The 26,208-nt window shown below is 39.9% G+C and overlaps 2 protein-coding genes across 3 annotated transcripts; one reads left to right on the top strand and one right to left on the bottom strand.

The window, feature by feature from the left end:
* The first annotated feature begins 6,687 nt into the window (after positions 1-6,687).
* cpsf4 (cleavage and polyadenylation specific factor 4) lies at positions 6,688-17,751 on the top strand. 2 transcript variants are annotated; one of them, XM_057817659.1, is made up of 8 exons: positions 6,688-7,139; positions 7,252-7,302; positions 7,441-7,593; positions 7,684-7,779; positions 16,555-16,648; positions 16,723-16,795; positions 16,898-17,059; positions 17,174-17,751. In XM_057817659.1, exons 1-8 carry the CDS (start codon positions 7,037-7,039, stop codon positions 17,240-17,242), a joined length of 801 nt encoding a protein of 266 aa, XP_057673642.1. In that variant the 5' UTR covers positions 6,688-7,036; the 3' UTR covers positions 17,243-17,751. The 2 variants fall into 2 exon arrangements, with proteins under 2 accessions (XP_057673642.1, XP_057673641.1); XM_057817658.1 differs by having other exon boundaries at positions 6,706-7,139; positions 16,895-17,059.
* A 304-nt stretch (positions 17,752-18,055) lies between these two features.
* On the bottom strand, positions 18,056-19,857 carry atp5mf (ATP synthase membrane subunit f). The gene is made up of 4 exons (XM_057817660.1): positions 19,808-19,857; positions 18,649-18,756; positions 18,460-18,576; positions 18,056-18,171 (listed from the first exon to the last, which is right to left on the bottom strand). The coding sequence occupies exons 1-4, from the start codon at positions 19,821-19,823 to the stop codon at positions 18,143-18,145; spliced, it is 270 nt and encodes an 89-aa protein (XP_057673643.1). The 5' UTR covers positions 19,824-19,857; the 3' UTR covers positions 18,056-18,142.
* Positions 19,858-26,208: the final 6,351 nt, after the last annotated feature.

Genomic DNA, 26,208 nt, shown 5'->3' with positions numbered 1-26,208 from the left:
GTTACAAGCCATTTGCAGTTCATGTGGCGCATACTGATGAGAACATGACATCTTCAGGATTCAAAACCAAACTCCGAAGTTTTGAAGAAACTGAAAAATTAAATGCAGCAGAATCAAGCGACAGAATGATGAAGACTCAAGCAAGAGCTTCAAAGCAAACCACAAAAGCAAACGCTCGCGACCGGATCAAAGATGACAAAGAGTTGGTGTGCTTCAAATGTGGCATCCAAGGCCACCGTGCAAAATCATGTCGGCAAAAGACGTCGTTGCAAAACGGACACGCACAAAGACGCCACTTGCAGACGCAGGGAAAAACCGGACGGAGCGAGAAAAATTGCTGAAGATGGAGATCCTGACTTCGCGTTCAAGGTGAGAGATGAACAGCCCGATACCAGGCGGCAGGATACACACAGCATCCGGGAACGAGGCCTGATGGTGGACACGGGAGCGACATTTCATATCATCACTGACGAAAAGCTTCCAGGAGACGTTCAAACCAGAGAACCACAGCGTCAAGTTGGCAGATGGTACATGGTGCAGTGGAGTCGCACTAAAAAGAGGAGATGCAGAGTGCTACCTGATCGACAACAGAGGACAACAGCGCAAGGCAACACTCAGAAACGCACTCTTCATACCATCGTACCCACAAGACATTTTTTCGGTGAAAGCAGCAACATCGAGTGGAGCCACGGTACTTTTCAAAGAAGGTGAAGACGCACTGATAACCAAAGACAGTACGAAATTCAATATTTATGTGTATGGCAAGCTGTATTTTTTTGCATACAAATGGTGAGTCCGACAAGTGCAATGCATGTTATGATATTCACACATGGCACCAAATATTAGGCCACTGTAATTATGAGGATGTGATCAAATTACAGAAAGTAGTTGATGGAATGCAGATTAAGGGAAAAGAAACAAGACCTGAACAAACGTGTGAGATATGCATACAAGGAAAATTTATCCAGACTCGAAATAGAGACCCAGATACTCGAGCAGATACATTGGTACACTCAGATCTGGCGGGTCCTATAACTCCAGAATCGATTGATGGTTACAAATATGTGCAGTTATTCACAGATGATTACTCTGGTGCAATTTTCACATTTTTCCTGAAAAAGAAAAGTGACACTGTTCTAGCAACAGAGAAATTTCTCGCAGATATAGCTCCTTATGGGAAAGTAAGGTGCATCCGATCTGATAACGGGACTGAATATACTTGCAATGAGTTCCAAACATTGTTGAGAAAAAGTGAAATAAGACACGAAACATCAGCGCCGTATTCCCCACACCAGAACGGGACAGCTGAAAGAGGATGGCGTACACTATTTGAAATGTGTAGGTGCATGCTAGTCGAAAGTGGGCTACCAAAATACCTATGGCACTATACAGTAAAAACTGCAGCAATGGTACGCAACAGATTTTATAATAGACGTACAGGGCAAACTCCTTACCAGATGTTGACAAACAAGAAACCAAATATTTCCAGAATATAAAAATTTGGGTCTGTTTGTTACACATACAAACAAGACAAGGGAAATTTGGATTCTAAGTGTGGCCAGGGACAGTTTGTTGGCTATGACAAAAACAGTCCAGCATATCTAGTTTACTATCCAGACACAAAGAAAGTACAAAAACATAAGCTGGTAAAGTTTGTGAACAAGGAAGTCATAGAAAAGCAGACACAGACATGTGACATGGATCAAGATGAAGAATACAACATGATGGGGTTGCCAAGGGCTGATCGAGCAAGTGTAGAGGTCAAAAACAGAAATGAAGATCCTGTAGAACCAAGTGCACATTGTGAGAGTCCAAAGGAAGTGACACAATGTGAAATTGAGAGTAGAAGGTATTCCTCAAGAGAGAGGAGAAAAAACCGAGTCATTTAGAAGACTTCGTAACAGAAGTCAGAGATAGTGATGGAATTCATACCACTGTAGACTACTGCTACAGGATGGTAGTTGGTATACCTCAAACATACCAGGAGGCCATGAGTTCCAATAACTCAAAAGCTTGGTCAAAAGCCATGGATGAAGAACTTCAGTCACTAAACGAAAATAAAACATTTACCTTGACAACACTGCCAAAAGACAAGAAAACAGTCGGGGGTAAATGGGTTTATACACTCAAAAAAAGATGAAGATGGGAGAGATAAAGGTACTTCCGAAAAGAGCCTTAGTTTCAAAAGAGACGACAATGCAAAACTTGGTATACAGGCATATAGTGATGCTGATTGGGCAGCTGATACTAGCGACAGGCGCAGTACTTCAGGATACTGTGTTTTCTTGAGCAAGAATAGTTCTCCAATTTCTTGGAAAACAAAGAAACAACCTACAGTCGCACTATCTACCTGTGAAGCTGAATATTTGGCACTGGCTTCAACCATACAAGAATGCCTATATTTGGAACAACTACTAGGTAGTATTGATCATTATCAGTACAATCCAACAACTGTACACGATGACAACCAAGGGACAATCGCTCTTGCCAAAAATCCTGTTAACAGACAGAGATGCAAGCACGTAGACATAAAATATCATTTTATTAGAACTACTGTAAATCAGGGAAGAGTCACATTGACGTATTGTCCAACGGATTACATGATAGCTGATATCATGACAAAACATGTAACAAAGTTAAAATTGAAGAAGTTTGACAGTGTTATTTTTGGAATTTGAAATGTAAAAGTTCATTTGGTTGTTAAAAAGGCATCAACATGAGAACAAGTGGGGGTGTTGAGAGAAATTGTGGGAGAAATGTTTTGTATTCATAAATGTGTCCTCAGTTGATGTTGAAATAATGTTCCTATTGCTTGTCATTATTGACATATTATCTTTTCGCCACAAGATGGCAGGATGGGACTTAATTGTCTAAAGTGCTACTTTTATTACTTCTTTGTGTTTGACTTTGATTACTTTGATTTGTGGGATTGCCTGTGAAGACAGCAATGAGAGAGGATGTATCCGCATATCGATGGAAATTAAACACGCCAAGTTTTGGCTAAAAGACAACTTATTCTCCGTCAATTCGTCCTACGAATGCAACGTTGAGCTGCAACCACCTCAACACCTAAGTTTTATTGAAAACTATTATTTTACTCCAGTTGCAAATTGTAGACGTAAAAAAAAAGCTGTATGGGTCTACAGTTTTGTTTTGTTTTTTAAGACGCAAAATTAGCTTCACCGTCGCACTCCCGTCCGTTTCGTTCCACCTTAAAGCCTTGCAGTTGGTCCATTTCGCCTGTGGGTGGCAATGTTTGCACGTGTAAAAAACGTTGGGTGAGTTCACAGACAGTAGCTACTGATTAAAACCTGTGCAGTTATTCGAACTTGGTTTCCTCATGTTTCCTACTGCCATAAAAATAATCGATCTGGTCGAAGATTTCTACCGGTACCCTCTTGCCAAGCAAAGTGATAACCTTGGATACTTTGATCCCCGATTATTCCATAGTTTGCCGCTTAATGCTTTTCATAAACTGTCTGATTTAAAAGCAATGTAACTATGTAAGTATAGCTTGTGGAAAAGGCAGGAAATACGGCAAAAGAATAACTAATAGTGTACAGTATTATAATCTGTAGCTACTAGAACGCAGCCAACGTCTTTACACGTGCAAACATTGCCACTCACAGGCAAAATGGCGCAACTGTAGCCGTTTTAATTAAATGGAGCTGGTAGAGCGACGGTGGAGCCAACCTCAGCCTCGTGAGAAAGGGGGAATGTAGTATTCGTGTACAAATATAAATGGTGGCGTACAATATTTGTGAAAAGTCCAATTTCGCCCTCCACCACACATAAATTGAAACGAAACCGTCGTTCTCGCCACATTTTGCTGACCGACTGGAAAGTTTCTCGTCCTAATGAGAAACATTAAAAATTATTAGGGCTCTCAAACGATTCAAATTTTTAATCGAGTTAATCACAGCTTAAAAATTAATTAGTCGTAATTATTCGCAATTCAAACCATCTATAAAATATGCCATATTTTTCTGTAAATTATTGTTGAAATGGAAAGATAAGAAACAAGATGGATATATACATTCAACATACTGTACATAAGTACTGCATTTGTTTATTATGACAATAAATCAACAAGATGGCATTAACATTAACATTCTGTTAAAGCTATCCATGGATCAAAAAACGTGTAGTTCTTAAAAGATAAATGTTAGTACAAGTTATAGAAATTTTATATTAAAACCGCTCTTAATGTTTTCGTTTTAATAAAATTTGTAAAATTTTCAATCAAAAAATAAACTAGTAGCTCGCCATTGTTGGTGTCAATAATTACACAGTGCTCATGGTGCTGAAACCCATAAAATCAGTCGCACCCAAGGGCCAGCAGAGGGCGACAAAACACCAAAAAACACAAGTAACAAGTGGTCATGAAACTGTGCTTTCATTTTAATCTGTTTGAGCGGGGCATGTGCGTTAATTGCGTCAAATATTTTAACGTGATTAATTTTTAAAAATTACCGCCCGTTAACGCGATAATTTTGACAGCCCTAAAAATTATATATTTTTCCTGATGTCCCCTTACGGGCTCCGTAATCCGTATTCACACGCAAATGTTATGTTTAAATTATTATTTTTTTACAATGTGAAATTATTACTGCAGCTCTGATGTTTAAGGGGGAAAAGCCTTTTGAAAATCGTTTGAAAATTCTCCAATCTATACAGGCACGTGCACAGACATTTTGGGGGGTATGTCTTCAAGCCAAAAAAAAAAAAAAAAGGGGGGGGGGCAACTAGCGCCAAAACTACGCATAAAATTAAGCAAAAATCCATGGCATACTGATTGGTTGCAGCCGTTCTCTTAATTAACTGCTTCTCCACTCCATTTGGTGGCGGTAATGTGCTTATAGAGAGGTTGCGAAACACTTTTTTTTTTTACTTTATTTACACAAAAACAACTACAAATAATGGGCGAACAATTCACATACAATCAACAGATTACAACAACAACAACAACATCATCAATAAAATAAAATAAAATAAAATGGTCGGGGTCATTTTTAACACAAGCCGTACTGTTTGCAAAGTCTTTTGGTCCTTATAGCTTTGGGGTTCAAAGAGGAACATAAATCGTCCAAATATAAAGAAAACTGTTTCCCAAAAACATGAGAATTTGGTCTTTGATTAATATATTTTACACAGTGAATGTGAAATTTTGCCAATATTAAAATATGATTTACAACATATCTTTTATCCATTTCTGGTTCTTCAACGTTGGATAGGCCAAACAAAATATGTCTAATAACAATTTTCAATGATGGCACAACTTTGGAATTAATATAATTGTTCAGGTCAACCCAAAATATGTGGGAGTAAGTACATTCCCAAAACAAATGGGAAATAGTTTCCTCTGCATTTGCACAAAAAGAACATAATGTCTCAAATATTAATTTTAAATATAACCATTGTCATCTTTACAGGATAACACCTTTGAAGTAATTTGAGTGTGATTTCTTTTACTTTATTTCTTAATAAATATTTTCTAGGCAAAAGCCAAGTAATTTTCCATTCAATATTTTCGTATAAATTATTCCAATAAGAAATTGCAGCAGGTTTGGAAACTATCTCCTTTTGAATAAGTCCTCTCAAACAATGGTTGGAGGCTTCAGAGCTTAATAGTGCACATTTATAACCAATAAACAGAGACTTTGGATCAAAGATTGGCACGTTATAATTTCTACCTTTAGGAGAATTTTGTAATAATCTTCGATAGCCCTCTGGTATCGCATCAAACACAACAGAATATTCACGAGGCATAACAACAATACTATAAGATAAACAAAATTCTTGATAAGTGAAAAGTTGACCATCTTCGTTCAATAATTGGCTAACTATGAATATGTTATTTTTGACCCATCTTTCAATATATAAAGATCTGTTTCGATACTGTATATCTTGGTTGTTCCAAATGTAATATCTGTGGTGAAAAATTGTGTTTCTATATCATAGACCATGACATAAGAAGTTGAGTGTGGAATTTGAAATGTTGTAACTACACCTTGGTTGCGAAACAGACTTGCAAACCAGAAAAAAGAATTAGAAACGGTACCATGCACAAACAATTTGGCTAAAACGTCTTTGTTTTTTTTTATGACACACTTGACCCGGTGCAGAATGCTGCGTATGAATAATAATAATAATAACAATTAAATGGCTATGGTATTTTTTCCATGTCATATTTTCAGTGCATTTTTTGCTGTTTTTTTTTTTTTTTTTTTTTTTTTTTTAAAGGCTTTTTGTAAAGGAGTTCGTTATGAAACGCAGTATACATAGGTTTCACGTTCGTAAATTACCAATTATGTATATGAAATTTACAGAGGATGAGTATGTTGTTCATGAGAAAATCCACCTCTTTGTTTTGTGTTTTGTACAACTTGTCAGCAGATGTCATTTTAAGAAAAAGGATCCATTCGTATGCAGCCAGTCATGTACATCAATCCGGAGTGATTTGGAAAACACAATGAAAAAAACAGATGATCAGAATTTAAATGTCGTTACAGAACATTAAGTTATTGGTGTCAAAATTAAGAATATGACATATTTGGAGAAGATTTATTTAATAGAATTTCGAAAAGACAGTACTATAACTGGTATGGCTCAATTCAGAGCTATGGGAAATCCAAAGTAATAGACTTTGAGGTCGATAGAATCCATTTAATTAAACCTACGAAGGGAAGACGGATCGCTGTAATCATGGATGCAAAATTAGAAGAAGTTACTCGAAGGAAACGGAAGTGACGATACGGTCAAAGGTCGGTCTGCGCGCCTCTCGTGCTGCGCAGGGAAGCTTTCCTTGACAAAACAAACTTTCAAACCAGTCCTGGATTTTGTTCATCTCATGTAAAAAAACAAAAAAAATACAGTAGTGTTTTACGGTTTCGTGGGAATTTATCTGGCTAGCTGAAGGGCTAGCCTTGGTTGGCGAACGGGGGGGAATACAATGACCTGTTAACTTGAGCGGTAGTAGTAAGCTAACCGAGGTTTTGTTTCATAGCAGGACTCCCACGAACTCATTCCTTCAACCATGCAGGACATACTAGCTAACGCGGACCATATCAAGTTTGACCTGGAGATTGCGGTGGAGCAACAGCTAGGGGCTCAGCCTCTACCGTTCCCCGGCATGGACAGTAAGTGCTCGCATGCTAATTTTCAGCTAAGTGATGGCACCGAGAACAACGAAACGGTACAGGCCACTCGAGGTTGATGCTGAACTTTAACATGTGCCCCCCACCTCCTTAGAATCCGGGTCTGCTGTTTGTGAGTTCTTCATGAGAGCTGCCTGCATAAAAGGTGAAAATCTAAGCAAAACACCAAGAATCACAACGATCATGAATGATGTTTGATGGGTGTTTTTGTTATACATGGACAGAGTACAATAGAAGACTGTATGAAAGTGCATTTATCATGCCTTTTACACTGTACTGCTAGGTGGGATGTGTCCTTTTCGTCACATAAGTGGAGAGAAGACGGTAGTGTGCAAGCACTGGCTGAGAGGGCTTTGCAAAAAAGGAGATCAGTGCGAGTTCCTTCACGAATATGACATGACAAAGATGCCAGAATGCTATTTCTACTCCAAGTTTGGTGTGTTCACACTACAGAAGCTGGGAATTGTTGCACACAAGAGCTTAGTGACTGGTTTTTACATATATATTTGTATGTCACCTCCCTTAGGTGAGTGTAGCAACAAGGAATGTCCGTTCCTGCACATTGATCCGGAGTCCAAGATCAAGGACTGCCCGTGGTATGACCGAGGATTCTGCAAACACGGTATGTTCATAAGCCAGACATATTTTGTGCCACACCACCGAACACTCCAGTCACAAATTACAGTGTGCAAGGTTCCTAAAGTAGTTGAAAAAAAAATTTAAAAAAAAAAAAAAAAAAAAACTAGGCTCAACTGCAGTGGTACTTGAATAATTTGGAACAACTGCATGTAAAAAATAACTATATTTCATGCGCACCTACATTTCTGAAATCTATTATAGGTACACGATAGAGGTGTGACAAATATCGAAATGGTGATATATTGTGATACTTTGTATCCCAGAAGGTTATCGATATGCTCCTGCCAAGAATCGAGTTACGTTTTAAAAAGGTGTCACTGTTTTAAAAAAAAAAAAAAAAAAAAGAACCAACAAGTTGCTACCAATATCTTCCACCATAATAGTGTCTCAGTTAACTATAAGGCTGCATTCATGGTGCTCGACGCCCAATCATTTAGACTGGGAACGTTTGTTCATTTGAAACCAGAGCATTTACAGTTATTCTGTCTGATTTTTAGGGCATTTACAGGTCACTTGTTGTTCATTTTAGGGCATTTACAGGTCATTTTCTGTTGAGTTTGAGTCACTGCCTATTGATTCGGGTGATTCCCTGGTCACTTCCTGTTCTGTAAGTCCAATTAAACAGGAAGTGACCCATAAATACCCCAAAATCAACAGGAAGTAACTGAAAATCAACAGGTAAATGACCTTAAATGTAAGCCTGTCGCAATATGCAATAATTCCATTTATCGCGCGATAAATAAAAATGAAGGCGGTAATTTTTCCGCTGCGATTTATCGCCTCGCGTGCACGCGCGTGCGGCAGACGTGCTGTTAAAAGTTCGGATTCCTCGTTACCAACTGCGCAAAATGCATCTTCGTTCCAGGTCCGGCAAAAACTAGCGCCGGAGCCAATCGTTCCCATTATATCCTATTGTTCAACGTATACCGGCCACGTCAGTGCTCCTGAGTGACTGTGGACCATCTATGGCGCACCGGTGTTGTTGACGTGTGGGCGCTCCCGTCAGGAGTGACGTTTCAAGCGGGGCGACTATTTTTCGGCACAACGCCGGATATTTACAACGAAGTCCGCCAAAACATTGTTACCGACTTGGCTGCTACGAACAACCTCGCTTTGACAACGAACAGCTGAATGAAATTAAGAGCGCTGTGCTTCAAACTCGTCCTGTTTATGAAAGTCGATTGTCACATGCTGATGCTGTGTAGTAATGAGCAGACATGACTTCAGCGGCGCTTGCTAACTTTTTTAATGCGCGCACACACTACATATCATGAAATGGCAAACTAGATGTGCTACGTCCCATGCCATTGGCTACGTGAGCCCAAAATGATTATGGGACACGTAGTCCATTTACTACATCGATGAATTCTAAACTGCCATGACTGAATGGAAGTTAAGAAGGCCAAATCAATCCATACCAGTGACTATAGATAATGTTGCAAATATTGTTAATTCAGTATGTGACACAGATGGATTCGGGCCACAAATAGGATGTCTTGCTCATGTAGTAAACCTAGCTGCTAAGAGAGCTGTAGCAATCAACAGTGTGCCCCGCCTCACTTTACAAACAGTAAAGATTGTTCTCAGCACTTTTATACACATTTTTTTCAGATCAGTAAGAAGTACCGTAATTTCTGGACTATTGGGCGCCCCTGATTACAAGCCTCACCCAGTACATTTTTAAAGGAAAAACCATTTTGTACATACATAAACCTCTCCTGCCTATAAGCCACGTGTGCCCACTTAGTAACAAGAGACATTGACAAAGAAATACAGTTTTCAAACTTATAATAACACACCTTAACTTTTCGTTCCAAACAGCGCCGGCAAACACGGCAGTTATATAGCAGCGGCATGGGAGTTACATAGCATCAGCATGGCGGTGCAGCACTAATTGTGCTGGTTAATAAAAACATAAAAGTCTTTGTTAGCAATCTTCATCTTCCTCCTGTGCATTCAAACCATGGAAGTCTTCACCCTCAGTGTCGGATATGAAGACGCTCAGATGCACTTCGCCACGCACCTACTCAGCCTCTCCTTCGCCGTCGCCTTCAATGTCTCCCATAATGAGGCATATTCACTCCCAGCCTGTGCCGTCCTCCTCGCCTCGTAACGCAGCAGACTGGCCCCTCCAAACCCGTTGGTGATGGCGGACTCTTTCACAGTACTTCACGCTGCCAGGCTCCCCCGGCAAACCTGTGCAAAAGCTACTCTTCGCATGCGGCGAGTCTTGGCAAACGATCTCTCGCCGCTTGCCATCAAAGCGTCCCATACAACTCGGATGGCCAATTTAATTTCTTCTAGCATTTTCCATGATGCAGGTCTGCCAATTCTACTCATGCACAAAGACGAGGGTCCGCCACCTTTATTCATACACAACGCACAAAGTTAAACTACCGGAAATAGTGCAAACTAGCGTCTTCCTCGACACATATATTCCTCGTGTCTCACTCCCACATTCCATGCTCGAGCGCCCCTGGCGGCCGTCAGAAAAATACACAAATTGGCCGCATCATTGCACACGCCGCAGGACCCGAAATGAGGGGAAAAAGTAGCGGCTTGTAGTCCGGAAATCACGGTAAGCACATAAATATTATGCACTAAAATGCATGTTTATATGATGGCAATTTAATTTTTGCTCGTTAGCAAAATATATATATATATATAATTGTTATTTTTTTTACAGAGCATTAAATGTATTGAATCGGATCGAAAATCGTGTCCCCCTTATCAAAAATCGTACCGAACCATGACTTGACTGTATCGTTGCATCCCTATGGAACACCATTGCAGAAGCTATGACGGGAAAAGTTTTCATTTGCCTAAATGCTTAAGTTATTAAGTGCAATTTTTTTTTTTTTTAAACACATTTTATTTATTCTGTGTTTCTGTGCGGTATCAATATTGTTGTTTTTTACTTAAGAGGCATGGTCTATTGTTTTTAGTTGTGATTTCTTAAAAAGTATTTTTGAAGAGTTTTTAAAAGTAAATATCGCGTTCAAATGGGTGTACTTGATCTATTAATATATACTGTATTCTCACTGTGTTATTGTAAATTGGTTAAAAAAAAATGGGGGGGGGGGGCGCAATAATATCGCAATTTATGAGAATAATTATCGCACACTAAAATGTGTTATCGCAACAGGCCTACTTAAATGACCCAAAATTACCTCATTGCCTGGTATTGGCTGTCACTGACAGCCATAGACGTTCCATTTGAACTGGGAGGGTGGCAGCGAATGAACATTCGTTCATTCACAGCCATCCCTCCCACTTCAAACGGATTGGACGTCTACAAGTGATAAACTCATTCCAATTCACAGCAGAAGCTTGTTTCTCTGTTCATTAGTTGTTTGTAGAATATCCTAGAATGATTTCCTGACCAATGTATCAATAATCGTTGTATCGCCATATCGTCAGATCATCGTTATCGTGAGCTTTGTATCGCAAATCGTATCGTGAGGTACCAAGAGGTTCCCCCTCCTAGTACACGATAATTATTGGTCCGATAATAGGAATTATAACGTCATCCCAATAAAAACAATAACATTATTAATAGGCCCGTTAATATACAATATGATTATTATGGCACGGTGTCCGCGGATTGGGATGTGTGTGTTCGTCTCCACTCCTGTTTTGCCAGCCCAGTGACTGTGTGTGGGAGAAGAAGAGGGAGTTGTGCCACAAATCAAGCGCTCCCTTCTGTGACGTAACACTCAAACGACGGCAGAAAAAAAAAAAAAAGCATGGCGTCGGTAGTGTGGGATGTTTTTTTAAATTGTCAGTGGAAAACGCTTCACTCGCAATTTGTAACAAATGCAAAGCCGAAGTTCCACAAGGAGGGGGGGGGGGGGGGGTGTCGAGCTACAACACATCTAGGGATGGGAATCGAAATCCAATTCCAAACCGGTTTCTAGTGTTTCGAGGCCTCGACATCACAATGAAAAAGCCTTAACGATCCCTTTTTACAATTCCTAAAGACGCATATTGCGTCGTTACGTGTCTTGTTGTCCAGACGCATCAAACTAGCATGGCACCAAGAACCACTCGCTCCAAAGTTTGGCTACACATCATCAGGAAAGAGGGTGAAAATGAAAGGTTACGATGGATAAGCACGAGCATTGCAGCTGTAAACATAACAATGACAGCACGTAGGTTAAAACGCCCGAAATTGTGTCTTCGCTTCACGACAAAAATTTACAACAAAGCGACTTGCAGTCATTGCAAGGTGGAGATAACTGCATCGGGAGGGAATGCGACTGCAATGTCCTCACCGAGACGCTAAGGCTCAGTCCTGGCTATACAGCTAGCTAAACTCCCAAATGACGATACAGAAGACGTTGGTTTAATTTGCTGACTTTATTCAACCATCACTTGAAGAGTGAAACTAAAACTAGAAATGAAACAAATCAATTTCGTCCCCAATAACAAACAGGTTTGCATCAACGTAAATCAGCGATGATTAGCTGCTAATACATTAATAACACAAACTGTTAGCATGCGTTCGCTAGCATTAGCACATCGTTCAAACCACTGCATAACTGGATTTAAGTTTCCGATAGCGAGTGGAAACACAACAACAACACAAAAGATGATACAAACAGGCGTTGTCTCTGTAGATATTTTACAAACATTAACAAAGAACGTAGGCTCGTAGCAGTGTTTCCCTCTCTCACTAACTCGCTTGGATGCGGCACGTCTTCTTCGCGTGTAAGCGCGTTCTTCTTCACGTGAGCATGTTCTTCACGTGAGGAAGCGCAAGGGCGCCCCCACTTGAGCATGAAAGCACCATAAAAACTAAAAGGCATGCATTTCAATATAATGGTAAATAATACACTTTAACACAGGGGTCCCCAAACTACGGCCCGCGGGCTGGATACGGCCCACCTCCACATTTGGTCCGGCCCCCTGAACAATACCAGAGAGCATTTTGAATTTTTTTTTTTTCCTTCAATTTTCTGTGAAGACCTCAGAGAGGGTTATTTGGTTATTATCTATTTAATTAATAGTGTTAATATTATTTATTATATTATCATTTTTATTTTATTTACTTTTGTTCCATGCATCCAGAAAAGGTTATTTGATTGTGGCTTTCTGAAAAACAATGATTTTTTTACTATTAGGCACACCTGCAATCGTCACACTTTTTCTGTTACAACAGAGAAGGGAAAAGTTATGTGGCCCTCACAGGAAAAAGTTTGGGGACCCCTTTAACACATATTGCCCAAGGCAGAACAACGACCTATATGCCAATATATACCAATATTTTTTATTTTTATTAGAAAAATGTTTCAGTAAAATGTTATACATTCTTGTGCATTTGCCACTTATTGCCACAGTTGACATTGAGGCTTTGGACCTCATTTGACCTCGTTGTGAGTTTGTAAGGTTGTGACTTCTGATTAAACAAACTCGATGCCAATCAAAACGTTTGTTCTTCTTTTTCCCTAAATTAGAACTGATAAAGAATCGAATCGTTACACAATATCGATAATGGAATTGGAATCGTAAAAATCGTATCAATTCCCATCCCTAAACACATCTTAATAAGCCACTTAAAAGATCACAATCGCTTTGATGGTATTTTAAAAGAGTACGAGGACGGGCGAGCTGCGAATAAATCTGAAAAGTTTCACAAAGATGACCAAGGGCTCTAGCGATCACAGAAATGATGGCGCTACCAACCCTTTTCCCTCGTTGAAGACATAGGATTCAGGCGGGTACTTCGTCATTTAGAGCCCAGGTTCATCATGCAAGCCGAATGTTTACCGGCAAAGTATGAAATTGCCACACGCTTCCATACTTCGATTGGCAACCATACAGAGCACGTAAGTTTCACCACGGACATATGGACATGTAATGTTAGTCCTGTCAGCATGCTTGGTATGACGGCGCAGTAGCTGGACAAGGATTTTGTACTGTGCAGAGAAGAAACCTCATGCTTTATTAAAAATGGGTACAGTCACTGCTGTTTATATGGATTGTTATAAGGCAAGCCATTAATCCGTTTTGTTCGACCATATTTTTGATAATTAGGAATGAGTGATGGACCTTACTTTATAATGGTTGCATTTTACAGTGTTAGTTATAAGTTAGTAAGTTATTGAGAGGCCTTTTGGTTATTGATAGGCTTGCTGTCCTATAATTGCCAGGTTAAGAAAGTTGTTTTTTTGGACCAAGACCACAACAGTAGTGTGTAAGCCTGTCGCAACACATTAACAAAACATCACCGTTGCGTGCGCTTCAGGGAGCTTCGGAAAACATCCAATCAGAATATTACACATGGAATGCCATAGCAGAAGCTATGAGGGGAAAAGTTTTCATTTGCCTAAATGCTTAAGTTATTAAGTGCAATTTTATTTTTTTCTTGAAAAAGACATTTTATTCTGTGTTTCTGTGCGGTATTAATATTGTTGTCTTTTGCTTAAAAGATGCATGATCTATTGTTTTTAGATGTGATTTCTTAAAAAGTATTTTTGAATTTAAGAGTAAACATTTATCGCGTTTAAATGTGTGTACTTGATCTATTAATATATACTGTATTCTCACTGTTATTGTAAATTGTTGTTTTTTTTAATATGTGGGGGGGTGCAATGATATCGCATATCGCACTAAAATTTGTTATCGCGACAGGCCTAGTAGTCTGTAGTCCTTTTGCACCAAGTGTTTTTATCTGATGACGAGGCACAATACCTGTTGGGTTTATGTTTTAGTTCAGTGCTCATCTTTCGGGGAACACATCTCCAATGACATTGACTAACTGATTGTGATTGACTCAATTATATTTGAAAAAATAAATATTGGCACTTTATTTGAAGTCAAGACTGTTCTTGTCTTTGTTTCGTTCATTATAATAATGTTCATGTCATCATTAAAAAAATGGTTAGGTCAAAGGCAAATCTATGTTGAGTGCACCACTATTTTTTTTTTTTTTTTTTCTTTTAACCTCCAGGTGTTCAAAAACTCAGGTGAATATACATTTAAATATTATATATTTATTATCAGTTATCGGTATCTGTTTCAAAAAATGGATATCGTGCACCCCTAAAATATATGGTTTCTACTAGGAGTGGGAACCTCTTGGTACCTCACGATACGATACGATTGGCGATACAAAGCTCACGATAACGATGCTCTGACGATATGGTGATACAACGATTATCGATGCATTGGGCAGGAAATCATTCTAGGATATTCTACAAACAACTAATAAACAGGAAAAACAAGCTTTTTCTGTGAATTGGAATGAGTTTATCACTAGTAGACATCCAATCCATTTGAACTGGGAGGGTGGCAGCGAATGAACATTCGTTCATTCACTGCCATCCCTCCCACTTCAAACGGATTGAACGTCTATGGCTGTCAGTGACAGCCAATGCCAGGCAATGAGGTAATTTTGGGTCATTTAAGTGTCATTTACCTTTTGATTTTCAGTTACTTTCTTTTGATTTGGGGGTATTTTATGGGTCACCTCCTGTTTATTTTGAGTTAGAGAACAGGAAATGACCTGGGAATCATCCAAATGAATAGGCAGTGACTCAAACTCAACAGAAAATGACCTGTAAATGCCCTAAAATGAACAGCAAGTGATCTGTAAATGCCCTGAAAATCGGACAGAATGACTGTGAATGATCTGGTTTCGAATGAACGAACATTCCAAGTCTAAATGGATTGGGTGTCGAGCACCGTCAATGTAGCCTTAAAGTTAACTGACACACTATTATGGTAGAATATTTTGGTAGTAACTTGTTGGTTCATTTTCTTTTTTTTTTTTTTTTTTTTAAGACATTGACACCTTTTCAAAACGATATGTCGATTTTTGGCAGGAGCATATCAATAACCTCCATTGAACAGGATTTTTATTTTTCAAAACATATTACGAAATTGGAACACAAGTGTTTAGTTAGTGTGTAAAGTGTAAAGTTAAAATTAATTTTAAAAAATGAAAAAAAACTGAAATATTCTAAAAATAAATAAATGCAGTCCTTTAGATGAGCGTAAACCCACAGCTCCGCATTGGGTTGAGCCTTATAGCTGCAAGCAAGGGATTTCTTCCTATAATTTTCTAGACATAAAAAAATAATTAACACCGGAGAGACGGTATGACGGAAATTTTTTGCGTTTTTTTTTTTTTGTGGGTCGAAAATGGAATAGCTTGTTGTTGTTGTTGTGAATTACACAAACGTATATCCAGACCTCATTTAGCTCAGCAATTGGAGGCGTGAGACCCATTTTTCCAGTGTCTCAAACTTGCCGCGAGTTGCAATTTCTGATGGAGTGCAAAATCTGACAGAAAACCTGGAACGCACCCTCCCATGGGGTTTCAGAATCGGCACCTTTCAAACTAAATTTCTCGATTCTCCATGGTTATAGAACTAATGCCAAGGCAAAGGATATCAATCGGGAAAATAATGAAATAATTTTTGTAAAAAATTAAATTATATACTGGTACATGTGTAATTTTCGGGCTTTCAGTTTTCGACCAAGTGTTTCCAATATTCCGTTTTCGGCTTCAAAGAATTTTGCTTTCGGTACATCCTTAATACTATTCATTATATCAATACAATGTGGTCATGGTGAGTCAACCAGTCTTTTCAAATAGCTGTTCCAAGTCATCTGGTGAAAATTCTTGTTTAAATATCGTAAAACCCTAAAAGTCACAATGTCAGTTTTTTCCAATATCCTTCAACCTTACTAAAGGTAATTAAGATTCAATCGTCATGTCACAAGAGTTGGTCCTCTTCTTTATATGTTTCAGGTCCTGACTGCAGACATAGACACACAAGAAGGGTGATTTGTGTCAACTACCTGGTGGGCTTCTGTCCAGAAGGAAAATCGTGCAAATTTATGCAGTATGGGAACAAGCAGAATTTTTTTCCCATTCTGTTGAGCCTGAAATTTAATTTTTTTTCCTCCCTTTTTCTAGCCCTCGTTTCGAATTGCCAATGGGAACCTCCGAGCAGCCTCCACTGCCATCACAAAATCAAAATCAGTCAAAGGTGAGACTCCTGCTCATAGATAAAGTGATGTGGTGGTCATCACATGTGTCGGTTTTGGTACCCTGACTAAATAATTATTTCTCCTTGCTTTGATTCCAGCAGTCGGGTCCAATCATGGGTCGCTCGTCATTCTCGGTCATCCACCTGACTAACGCAAGCCCAGGGTCACGGTCACATAACAACTCTTCCATGCCTATGATGCAACAGAATCATGTCATTTCCAGCAGAGGGCCTCGACCTCTTGACCAGGTCACCTGCTACAAGGTGACTGTGCTTGTCATTGCTGGTTTCTTTAAATCAATCTAGATTGAGGTGGGGCTGGTTGGGTTCAGTGGAAATGCAAAACCCCATGATCACATTTTTTCTGTGTGTGTGCAGTGCGGAGAAAAGGGCCATTACGCCAACAAGTGTAATAAGGGCCACCTTGCCTTCTTGAGTGGACAGTGACCTACAAGATGGTGTACCGAGTCAACAGGGAAAATGGACACTCACAGTTTGAGCTCTCAAATGAAATCCCTAGAACCTGTGATTTCTTTTGGTCAATGTAGTCATACACAGGTACATGAATTTACATTGTTTCAATTTGTATCCTTTTTATACAGAATGAAAAAAACCAAGACGCTATTGTCATCTTGTGTAGAGTACTTCAGTGGAATAATCACTGATGAAAAACGTACACCTTAAAGGGGAAGTTCGGAATTTTTGACATCAGGCTTAATCTTTGAGTTGGGGGGAGGGTTAATTAGTCAGTGGAGTTGATTTAAAGTTTAGGGGGAGTTTTTTTGGGTTTTTTTCTCCAGAGCGGCTAAGCTAACGGAAGTCGATAGTCAAATTCAGGGGACTATGTTAGATCTGTTAATATCCATTTTTGTTGGCATGCTAGGAGGGCACTATTGGCTTGTGTTAGCTTAGCAACTCTGGAGCCCTGAAAATAAAAGATAAAAAAAAAAAAAAAACTGGAATTTTCTTTAAATCAACTCCAGAGACTAATTAAACCCTCCCTAACTGATGTTAAAAATCCTGAACTTCCACTTTAAAATTGTGTCTAATCTGGAATTATTTGTATTAGTTGTTTATGTTAGCTTTCTCCATGAGACAGTTGCTACACTGATCAGTACTGGTTGCTTTCATATGATGTCCATGTCAACATAAGTGCGTGATGAAATTTTCTACTCAGTGTGGAAATAAATGTTCTACTGGTGAATGTTGCTTTTAAGATCCTAAAACAGTTGTTTTTTTTTGCCACAAAAAAGGCCACAATAACTCTTAAATTTGTTTATTGGTCACATACTGAACAAGAGCTGGGAAAGCAAAAAGTTGCCAACCCAGAAAATCTGATGGGGCTTGTTAGTGGTACTTCCTCCAACGATCATGTTCTACAAGGAAAGACAGAGCAAAGAATGTAATCATAAGCACCAGTGTTTGTATGGAAGAGGATTAAGGCCACTGAATTGGCCAAGATTCTAACTTTAAAGTCATAATTCTTTAAATTCAGAATTATTTTTTTCTCAGAATCTTGGCCACCGTTTTTTTTTCTTCTTCAGTGGCCCCTAATCCTCTTTCGTATGTTTGAGCATTGTGAAAGTAATATATAAATTTCTTTTAAATCAGGGCTTAAGATGAACATTTTTTCTTTTGGTAGAAAGCAAAAATAAAATACTTACTGATGTGGTCGTACTCCCAAATGTAGCTGATGACCACGTAACCAGCGAGCAGCATAGCAACACCGCCAATGCCTCCCTTCTTTACGTTAATGTATTTGTTGAAGTATCTGTCGTGGCCTAGATAGGATGATTGAATTTAGAAAAAAGGTCAAAAAAGCATTGCTTTTTAGTCAAAGTAGGTAATCTCACCCCTGCGGATGGCAGAGATGATTCCATTGGGGGTGAAGTCTCTTGCTCCAAGCCAGCTTCCCAACTCGCCCAGTTTCACATCCATCAGACGCCTCTCAGCAACAGGAACTAATAGGATGGGACAATTATAAAATCTGGCCAAGTCAACCTGACCCCCGTACCACGGTGTGCATTTGTTTTATTGTAAGGACGCAACATGTTTGAAGACAACTCGTAAAACTGAACACTGCATATTAAAGCGTTATAGTATACAAATTAAGTTTATTTATGACTCACTGCCTCCTAATGACACCCATCGGCGTCAAATTCAATTAAACAGAGGATCGCCTTTGAATGTTCATCTTTCAATGCCATTGACAGCGCTAGACGTCCAATCCATTTTGACAAGGAGGGGCGAATGAACGTTTGTTCGTTCTTTCGCCAATGACAGTCGATGAATTCATTTCTTTGTCCCTTTCATCAGCAGATATTGACCCAAATAAAACTAAATTGTATGTATTGTGTAAAGTTTGTGATATACAACATTCTAAAAATACCGCCTCCAATGTACATAGTAACTGATGGTCCTCGTTTACCCACCTATAAGCGGTCAGATTGTCATATTACCAGAGATCACCAAATAAAGTCATCAAATGGCCATATATGTTATTACGAAGTCCGATTACTACAAACAAATATTAGACGTCTATCGCAGCCAATTAATATAGTCATTTTTTAATGCAAAGTTAGTTTGACATCACTTTGAATGGCAACACCAAGTAAGAATGAACAAATATTAACGGTTTATAAGTTTTTATCACGATAAAAATTCCCGAGGAAACGGGAGACAATTACTGCATGTTTTTCAAAACAAAGCGTTAATAGACAATACTCGCACTTGCGTTAACCAAATCTTATGGTTATTTTAACTACCATGCATTTTCGGAGCGTATATATACATTTTTAAACATAAGGAGCAATGACACGCAAAGTCCTTGACCTGACTTGCGGGATTTACTGCGGTCTTTGGCCTATCAAACAATCTTTTAAAAAAAAAGATTAGTTCATGGTGTGACAAGCGACACGTCGAATATACACACATACAGCATTGATTCTTGATAAAGCACAGCAAACAAAAAATGCACGATATGATTACTGAACAGAGGACACGCTATGCTACCTGGTCTGTCCGCCATCTTGACCGGTGGAGTCCGACTGGAGCTGCAGAGAATTATGGGAACAGGGTAAGGTGCATTATGGGAGCTATTGTAGTTCTATAGTCTTTCCGCTAGAGGACAGCAACATGGTGAGCACAAGTAGTCATCACGTTCAACAAATATTCATAGAGCATTGGAGGAATACATAATTCTATATAGTATTGATTTTGACAATTGATAAATATAAGACATTTAAAAAATATAGCTTCAATTACAAAACGCCAAAATAAAAAAAAAGATTTTTAAAAAGTAAAAGTAAAAAGATAATGAATATTATATTTAGAAAATAACAAAAACAAGAATATATCCATAAGTTCCTCCACGTTATTTAATTGTTTTCTTTTCATTCATTCATTTCATTTTCAAAACTTTTTTTTTTTTCTATGTAAAGTACTTTTGTATTGCCCTATTGCTTTTTGGTGTATTTGATGGTCTATCTGTGCTCCAAAAAGTCTTGGTCATGTCTTGGTCTCTGTGACTTCTGTATCTGTGGTGTTACCAGGATGCCAGGTGTGGTTGGGCATTAGTCTTACCTGAGGTGAGGGGGGCTACAATGCTCAAGTAGGTCAAAATCCAGCATAGGGCTACTGCACGTTAAAAAATCTTGTTTTCTCCTTAAGATAACTGTTGTTGTGATTTGGCCTATACAAATAAAAGTTGATTTTTATTTGACTTAGAACACATCCATAAGTGAACAGTATGGACATGCAGGTGACAATTTTTTTTTTTTAGGTTACCTATTGTTCCCCGGTTGTATTATAATCATTATTATGATGGTTATTCTTTGTTCCGCAGCCCCTTTGAGCTCAATTTGACCCCCTTGGAATGCTTCAAAATGCACCAAAATCGACAGGCAGGTCAAGACAGGTGCAATCTTTGATACCGTGTAAAGACAAATTGCAAATACACTATGTAGCGCCCCCAAGCAGTCATTCTTTGTCTCGGCGACACTTTGAGCCCTACTTTGACCCCCCTCAGAATGCTTCAAAACTCACCAAACTCAACAGCCAGGTGAACACTGGCGAAAACTTTGATAAAATGTATAAAAGAAAAAAAAGGGGGGGGGGAATCAAAATATGCGTAAATGTGTGTAGCGCCCCCCAGGAAAAAAACCAACATTTTTTTTTTTCTTTTTTTTTTTTTTTTTTTTAAAGCTGAAAGAGGAGATACCAACGCAAAGGTTAAAACTTAGAACACATCAGTACTATATGAATGGGTTACCATACGCGGTGCCCAGACTGCCTTTAGTACTACATCCAGTTTTCTTTGGGTGGTCATGCAGAGCGTGTCCGTGGGTGGGCACTGCCCACCACACCTGCCCTCCCCCTGGTAACGCCCCTGGTTTCTGCAATGTTAAGCTCTCTTGGTCTTTTACGCTGACGTAAATACGGTCAGAAGAACAGGACATTTAAAATCCAAATTATGGTTTTAATAAATTTTATTAATTTATTGCGTTTAGTCTGTTCTCTTTGCTTTACTGCTTTTAGTTGTTTTTGGGTTTTTTTTTTTTTTATCTAATTTTTTTTTTCATAATGTGTTTTTGTGCATTAACCTTTTATTCCTGCTTTGCGGGTGTCAAACATTGGTTTTCAAATAATGCCCTGAAGCTTTTATCAAGCGATCCACTCTTTTATTATTTTCTATTGGTCTTATTCTAACTAGGATCACAGGTGAGTTGAGTTCTATCCCAGCTGACAATAGGCATTAGACAAGGTACACCTTGAACTAGTCACCGGCCAATCACAGAGCTTTTCCATAAAAGCAGTTGTACTACTTGGGGTGAAGTCTCCAGAGACTCAAAGGGTGTTGTATTGATGTGAAAGTGGTTCATCAAAAAAACAAACCTGCCCGCAGCACTGTTGAATATACTGACTCCATCATAGCTGCAGGTATAGAGATCTAAATCTAGCTGGTCTGTGAGTGGAGGGGCCAGGCGCTCGGAAGCAAGATGGAGTGTAGATCAATAAACATCCATGCGCGTACATACACTATCATTGTGCACAGTAGTGGTTTTGGCCTTCATCCAAGGCTCTTCCCTTCCTTTTATTAAAGTAATTTGCCGGCTTCTCTGCAATGGCTTTAATTAGGAGAGTCAAACAGGATTTTGTGTGGCCCATGAAAATAAACCATATGCATCGACTTCATGTTTTTCACTAAAATATACCTTGTAGCCTGAAAAATCCGGTATAAACTTGAAACAAACATGAGCAAATAAACATGAAAATATATAACACAATACTAAACACTGCAATTGCAAAGAGATACAGCTTACTTAAAAAAAAAATTTAAAAAAAAAAAACCACACACACACACACACACATTGAGAAAAATAACCAGTTCAGATCTAAACAGCAATACACTGACGCCCTGATCGAAAACCCATACATGCTCTGAATATTGAAACAATCAATATTCCAACAAAACATACTCTTGATTTGATCAGTTAATGTCAGCAGCAATATGATTTACAACATTTCTGGAGTAAATCTATAAGAAGAAATGACCCTGTTGTCCAGGTTCACTTGCTTGCTTTTGTGTTTGGTTAGTTTGTTGTGGCTCTGCCTTGGGCCTTATTGTACTATACTTCACAGTCGTCTGTACTGGCTACACGCGGACACACAATGCAGTAAACCAGTGTGAGACTGATGATTTGATTCCGCTTGAAGAGGCAGGTGCCCTGGAGGTCTGCCACAGAGACGGCTCTTTGAAGCTGATGGAGAGAGATGGAGGTGGAGGAAGAGGAGGAGGCCGAGGAAGCGCTCGGTCGAAATAGACTAGAGAGAAGAAAAGACATTTGGGTGCGGAGTAGACAAGAATGGAAAAGGATGCCAGGGAATACAAGAAGAAATAGCAATTCGAACCCAAAAGATGAAAGAAGGAGAATGGATAAAGAAAAAGGGGACTTTCTAATATACATCACCTTTCTGTTTATCTGTCCATCATGCTCTGCATCTTATTTCCTTTGTGTCCTTTGCTGTTGTCAATTTCTATTTTCTTCCTCTGTGGCCAATCAACATGAGATATATCCATCAAACATGCTTCACAGGACTGTCCCCCGTTGCTACAACAGTCTCATTAGAGCTGTGGGACCTGCTGTGAGTCCTTCACTGCCCCTAAGGAAATTTACGAGTGGCATGAAAGATATGGAGAAAGGGAGACAGAAGGTAGTCTGTGTGGGAAAACTCTCGAGGGATTATCTCTTACTGAATAGTGATACTGGGCTTGGCCCGATAATGAAACTCTCACTCATAACTAGTGCTGTGCAAGATAAAAACAAAAAATCTATCTTATATCTAAGCCTGTCGCAATATGCAATAATACCATTTATCGCACGGTAAATGAAAATGAAGGCGGTAATTTTGCAGCAGATGTGCGGTAGACGTGCTGTTAAAAGTTCGGTTTCCTTGTTACCAACAGAGCAATATGCTGTGATGAGGATTCACTCTGTTTTATTGACTTCTGGGTATGTTCGTATTACACATTTGAACCTAGCCTAAGGCTACGTTCATACTACAGGTCTTAATGCATGAATCTGATTTTTTCGTGTTTTTCCGACTCGAGTGAGGCATTAACTTGACTGTCTGAACGTGACAAGTCACATAGAACTGGATCATTTCAAATCCGATCTGGGTCACTTTCGTATGTGGTCTAAATCCGATCTGGGCCACATTTTTCCAGAATGTGGCTGGCGGTCTGAACTTTCAAGTCTCCCGAATCGGAATTCATGCAGCAATGACATCAGCAAAGCGAAAGCGGCAGGCAGGACGGGAGCGATGTAGCTGTGCATTAGCTTCTAGCTTGAACTCTGCTTTTATACACGAAGCGGGCTTGAACACGGTCATAAAAAGAAATAAATGAAGAAAAGGATAAGCCTGACAGTTTTCGATTTTAATTTTATGCACCGAATGTGCAATATTTCAGTATTGCTTACATGGCCGAGACGGGGCAAATTGACACACCCACGTCATGTCACGCACACAAGTCAAGGCTTATGTGCGTGCGTGTATGCGTTCTATCAGTCCATATAAACTTTGAATAAAGGACTAAACGGGGATTATTAATGTCTGTTATTTGTGTCATCTATTTGGAAATCAAAATATGATCACCCTGGAATGACATACAGATAGCATGTGTAATTTGTTTTGATGCTTCGGCGCATGCGGTCACTCGGACTGCGAATTACTGCGTATGCGTGATACTTGAACGGGCTCCATGGACGAAGGCAGTCTGATGGGCATGCCAAAAAAAACAGACATGACAAAAAATCGTATTTGTTCATTAAGACATGCAGTATGAACCTAGCCTTCGTGAAGCCAAATTTTTGTTACTGCTACTTAATTAACGTATTTTTTTTCTGTTGTTGTTGAAGTGCAATTGTTTGTGTTACTACATCTTTATACCTCTGTGCCTAAATGCTTAAGTTATTGAAGTGCAATTTTATCTTTCCTTGAAAAAGACATTTTGTTTATTCTCTGTTTCTGTGCGGTATTGATATTGTTGTCTTTTACTTAAAAGAGGCATGGTCTATTCTTTTTAGTTGGGATTTCTTAAAAAGTGTTTATGAATTTAAGAGTAAGCGTTTATTGCGTTTAAATGGGTGTACTTACTATTACTTAGTATTATTAATATATACTGTATTCTTACTGTGTTATTGTACATTGGTTTTAAAAAATTGGGGGGGGGGGGTCGCAATAATATCGCATATCGCAATAATTTGTGAGAGAATTTTTCGCCCACTAAAATTTGTTATCGCGACAGGCCTACTCATATCACTACTAATGAATACATCTACATCGATGCTACCTCTTACAGTCGCGTTACAATGACTGTAGCTTTCAGCCAGGAGAAGGTGTCGTCAGGTGGTGTCCAACCTTCATTGGGCGTTTCGACCCTGAACCACGACGCCCTCCAGTTGGCGGGCCGGCAGTGATGGCTAGTCACTGCCCACCTTCTCCTGGCCCCCAGCTTAACTCCTCCCTCCTACTCATAAGCCAACAAGATGTTCTTTCTGCAGCCTCCCCCAACCTACGGACCACTGCCCTCCTCTCACGTCCTGCAATTCCGAGGGCAGTAAGTGTCTTCCATACTGACTGTGCTGGGAAACCTCTGCAGCCAACCTCCATCGGAAAGAGCCAAGCTTGCCATCCTTTCTCCTTACATTGAAGGATGAGGTCATGATACTTGGTTGCTTTCCTCTCCGCAGCCTCCTCGCACCCGTCTTCCAATGGTACAGTCAGCTCGATCAAGATGATCTTCTTTGCCTCCTCTGACCAGATGACCACATCCGGCCTCAACAAAGTATGAACAACCTGGGGGAAGAATAACTTCCTTCCCAGGTCCACCCTCATCTCCCACGACTGTGCCGCTTGCAGGAGGCTCTTCTTGATTGTCCTGGAGGCTGGTGGTTTGTCCCCCTCCTTAATGAACTGGATAGCTGGCGTGTGTCTTGCCTTGGTCTGCCGCTTTTTGACCCTTTCCCGCTCCAAGATATCTGCCAGTGCCCGGAGGACCTTGTCATGGCGCCATCTGTATCTCCCCTGGCTGAGGGCAGTCTTGCACCCTGCCAGAATGTGCGCCATGGTTCCCCTCCCGCCACAAAGCCTACACGACGGGTCTTCCCTCATACCCCATCTGTGGAGGTTTGATGGTGACGGTAGGGTGTCATACACTGATCGTAGCAGGAAAGAGATACGAAATGGCTCCAGTCTCCAGAGCTCAGCCCACGTGACTTTCCTCTCTGGCAGGTCCCACTTTGTCCAGGCTCCTTGAAGTCCAAGTTCCACAGCCCTCACCCTCCGCCTTTCCTCCTCCAAGTGTCGGACCTCAGCTTGGACCATATGGCTTCTCTGCCTTAGGTCTGCCTTGCCCCACTGCTGGAAGTGAGTGGATCCAAGTCCTTGTCTGCCTATGCACGGGTTCCCCATGATGTCCTTTAACTTCAGCGTGCTTGTTGCTTGGGCCACTGCTGTATTGGCTGCCCATTTGCATCCTGATCTTGTTGTGACGCCTGCGCCTCTAACTTTTCCGTCGCCGGAGTCTCTGTACATTATTTCGACTCTGCACTTGGCTACCTTAAACTCCTCCACCACTGAAGACAGGGGTAGCTGTAACTGCCCAGACCTAGTGTATAGGCCGACTGAAGTGAAGCTTGGTGGAATCCCGCCCGAGCCAGCTGCGGATGTGTTTATTTACTTGCCTCTTGATTTCCTCCACTGATGTCATAGGCACTTCATAGATTGTCAACAGCCACATGAGTCTTGGCAGTAACCCGTGCTGGAAGAGCCAAGCCTTGAACTTCCCTGGCAACCCTGACTTCTCAATCTTCTTCAACCAGTCAACTGCCTGTTTCTTCGTTCTGGAAACA

Source organism: Corythoichthys intestinalis, chromosome 16 (assembly GCF_030265065.1).
Source record: "Corythoichthys intestinalis isolate RoL2023-P3 chromosome 16, ASM3026506v1, whole genome shotgun sequence".
In the NCBI taxonomy this organism is placed as follows: domain Eukaryota; kingdom Metazoa; phylum Chordata; class Actinopteri; order Syngnathiformes; family Syngnathidae; genus Corythoichthys; species Corythoichthys intestinalis.
Note: the sequence above shows the minus strand (reverse complement) of the source record. Positions and strands in the feature narration are given on the sequence as shown.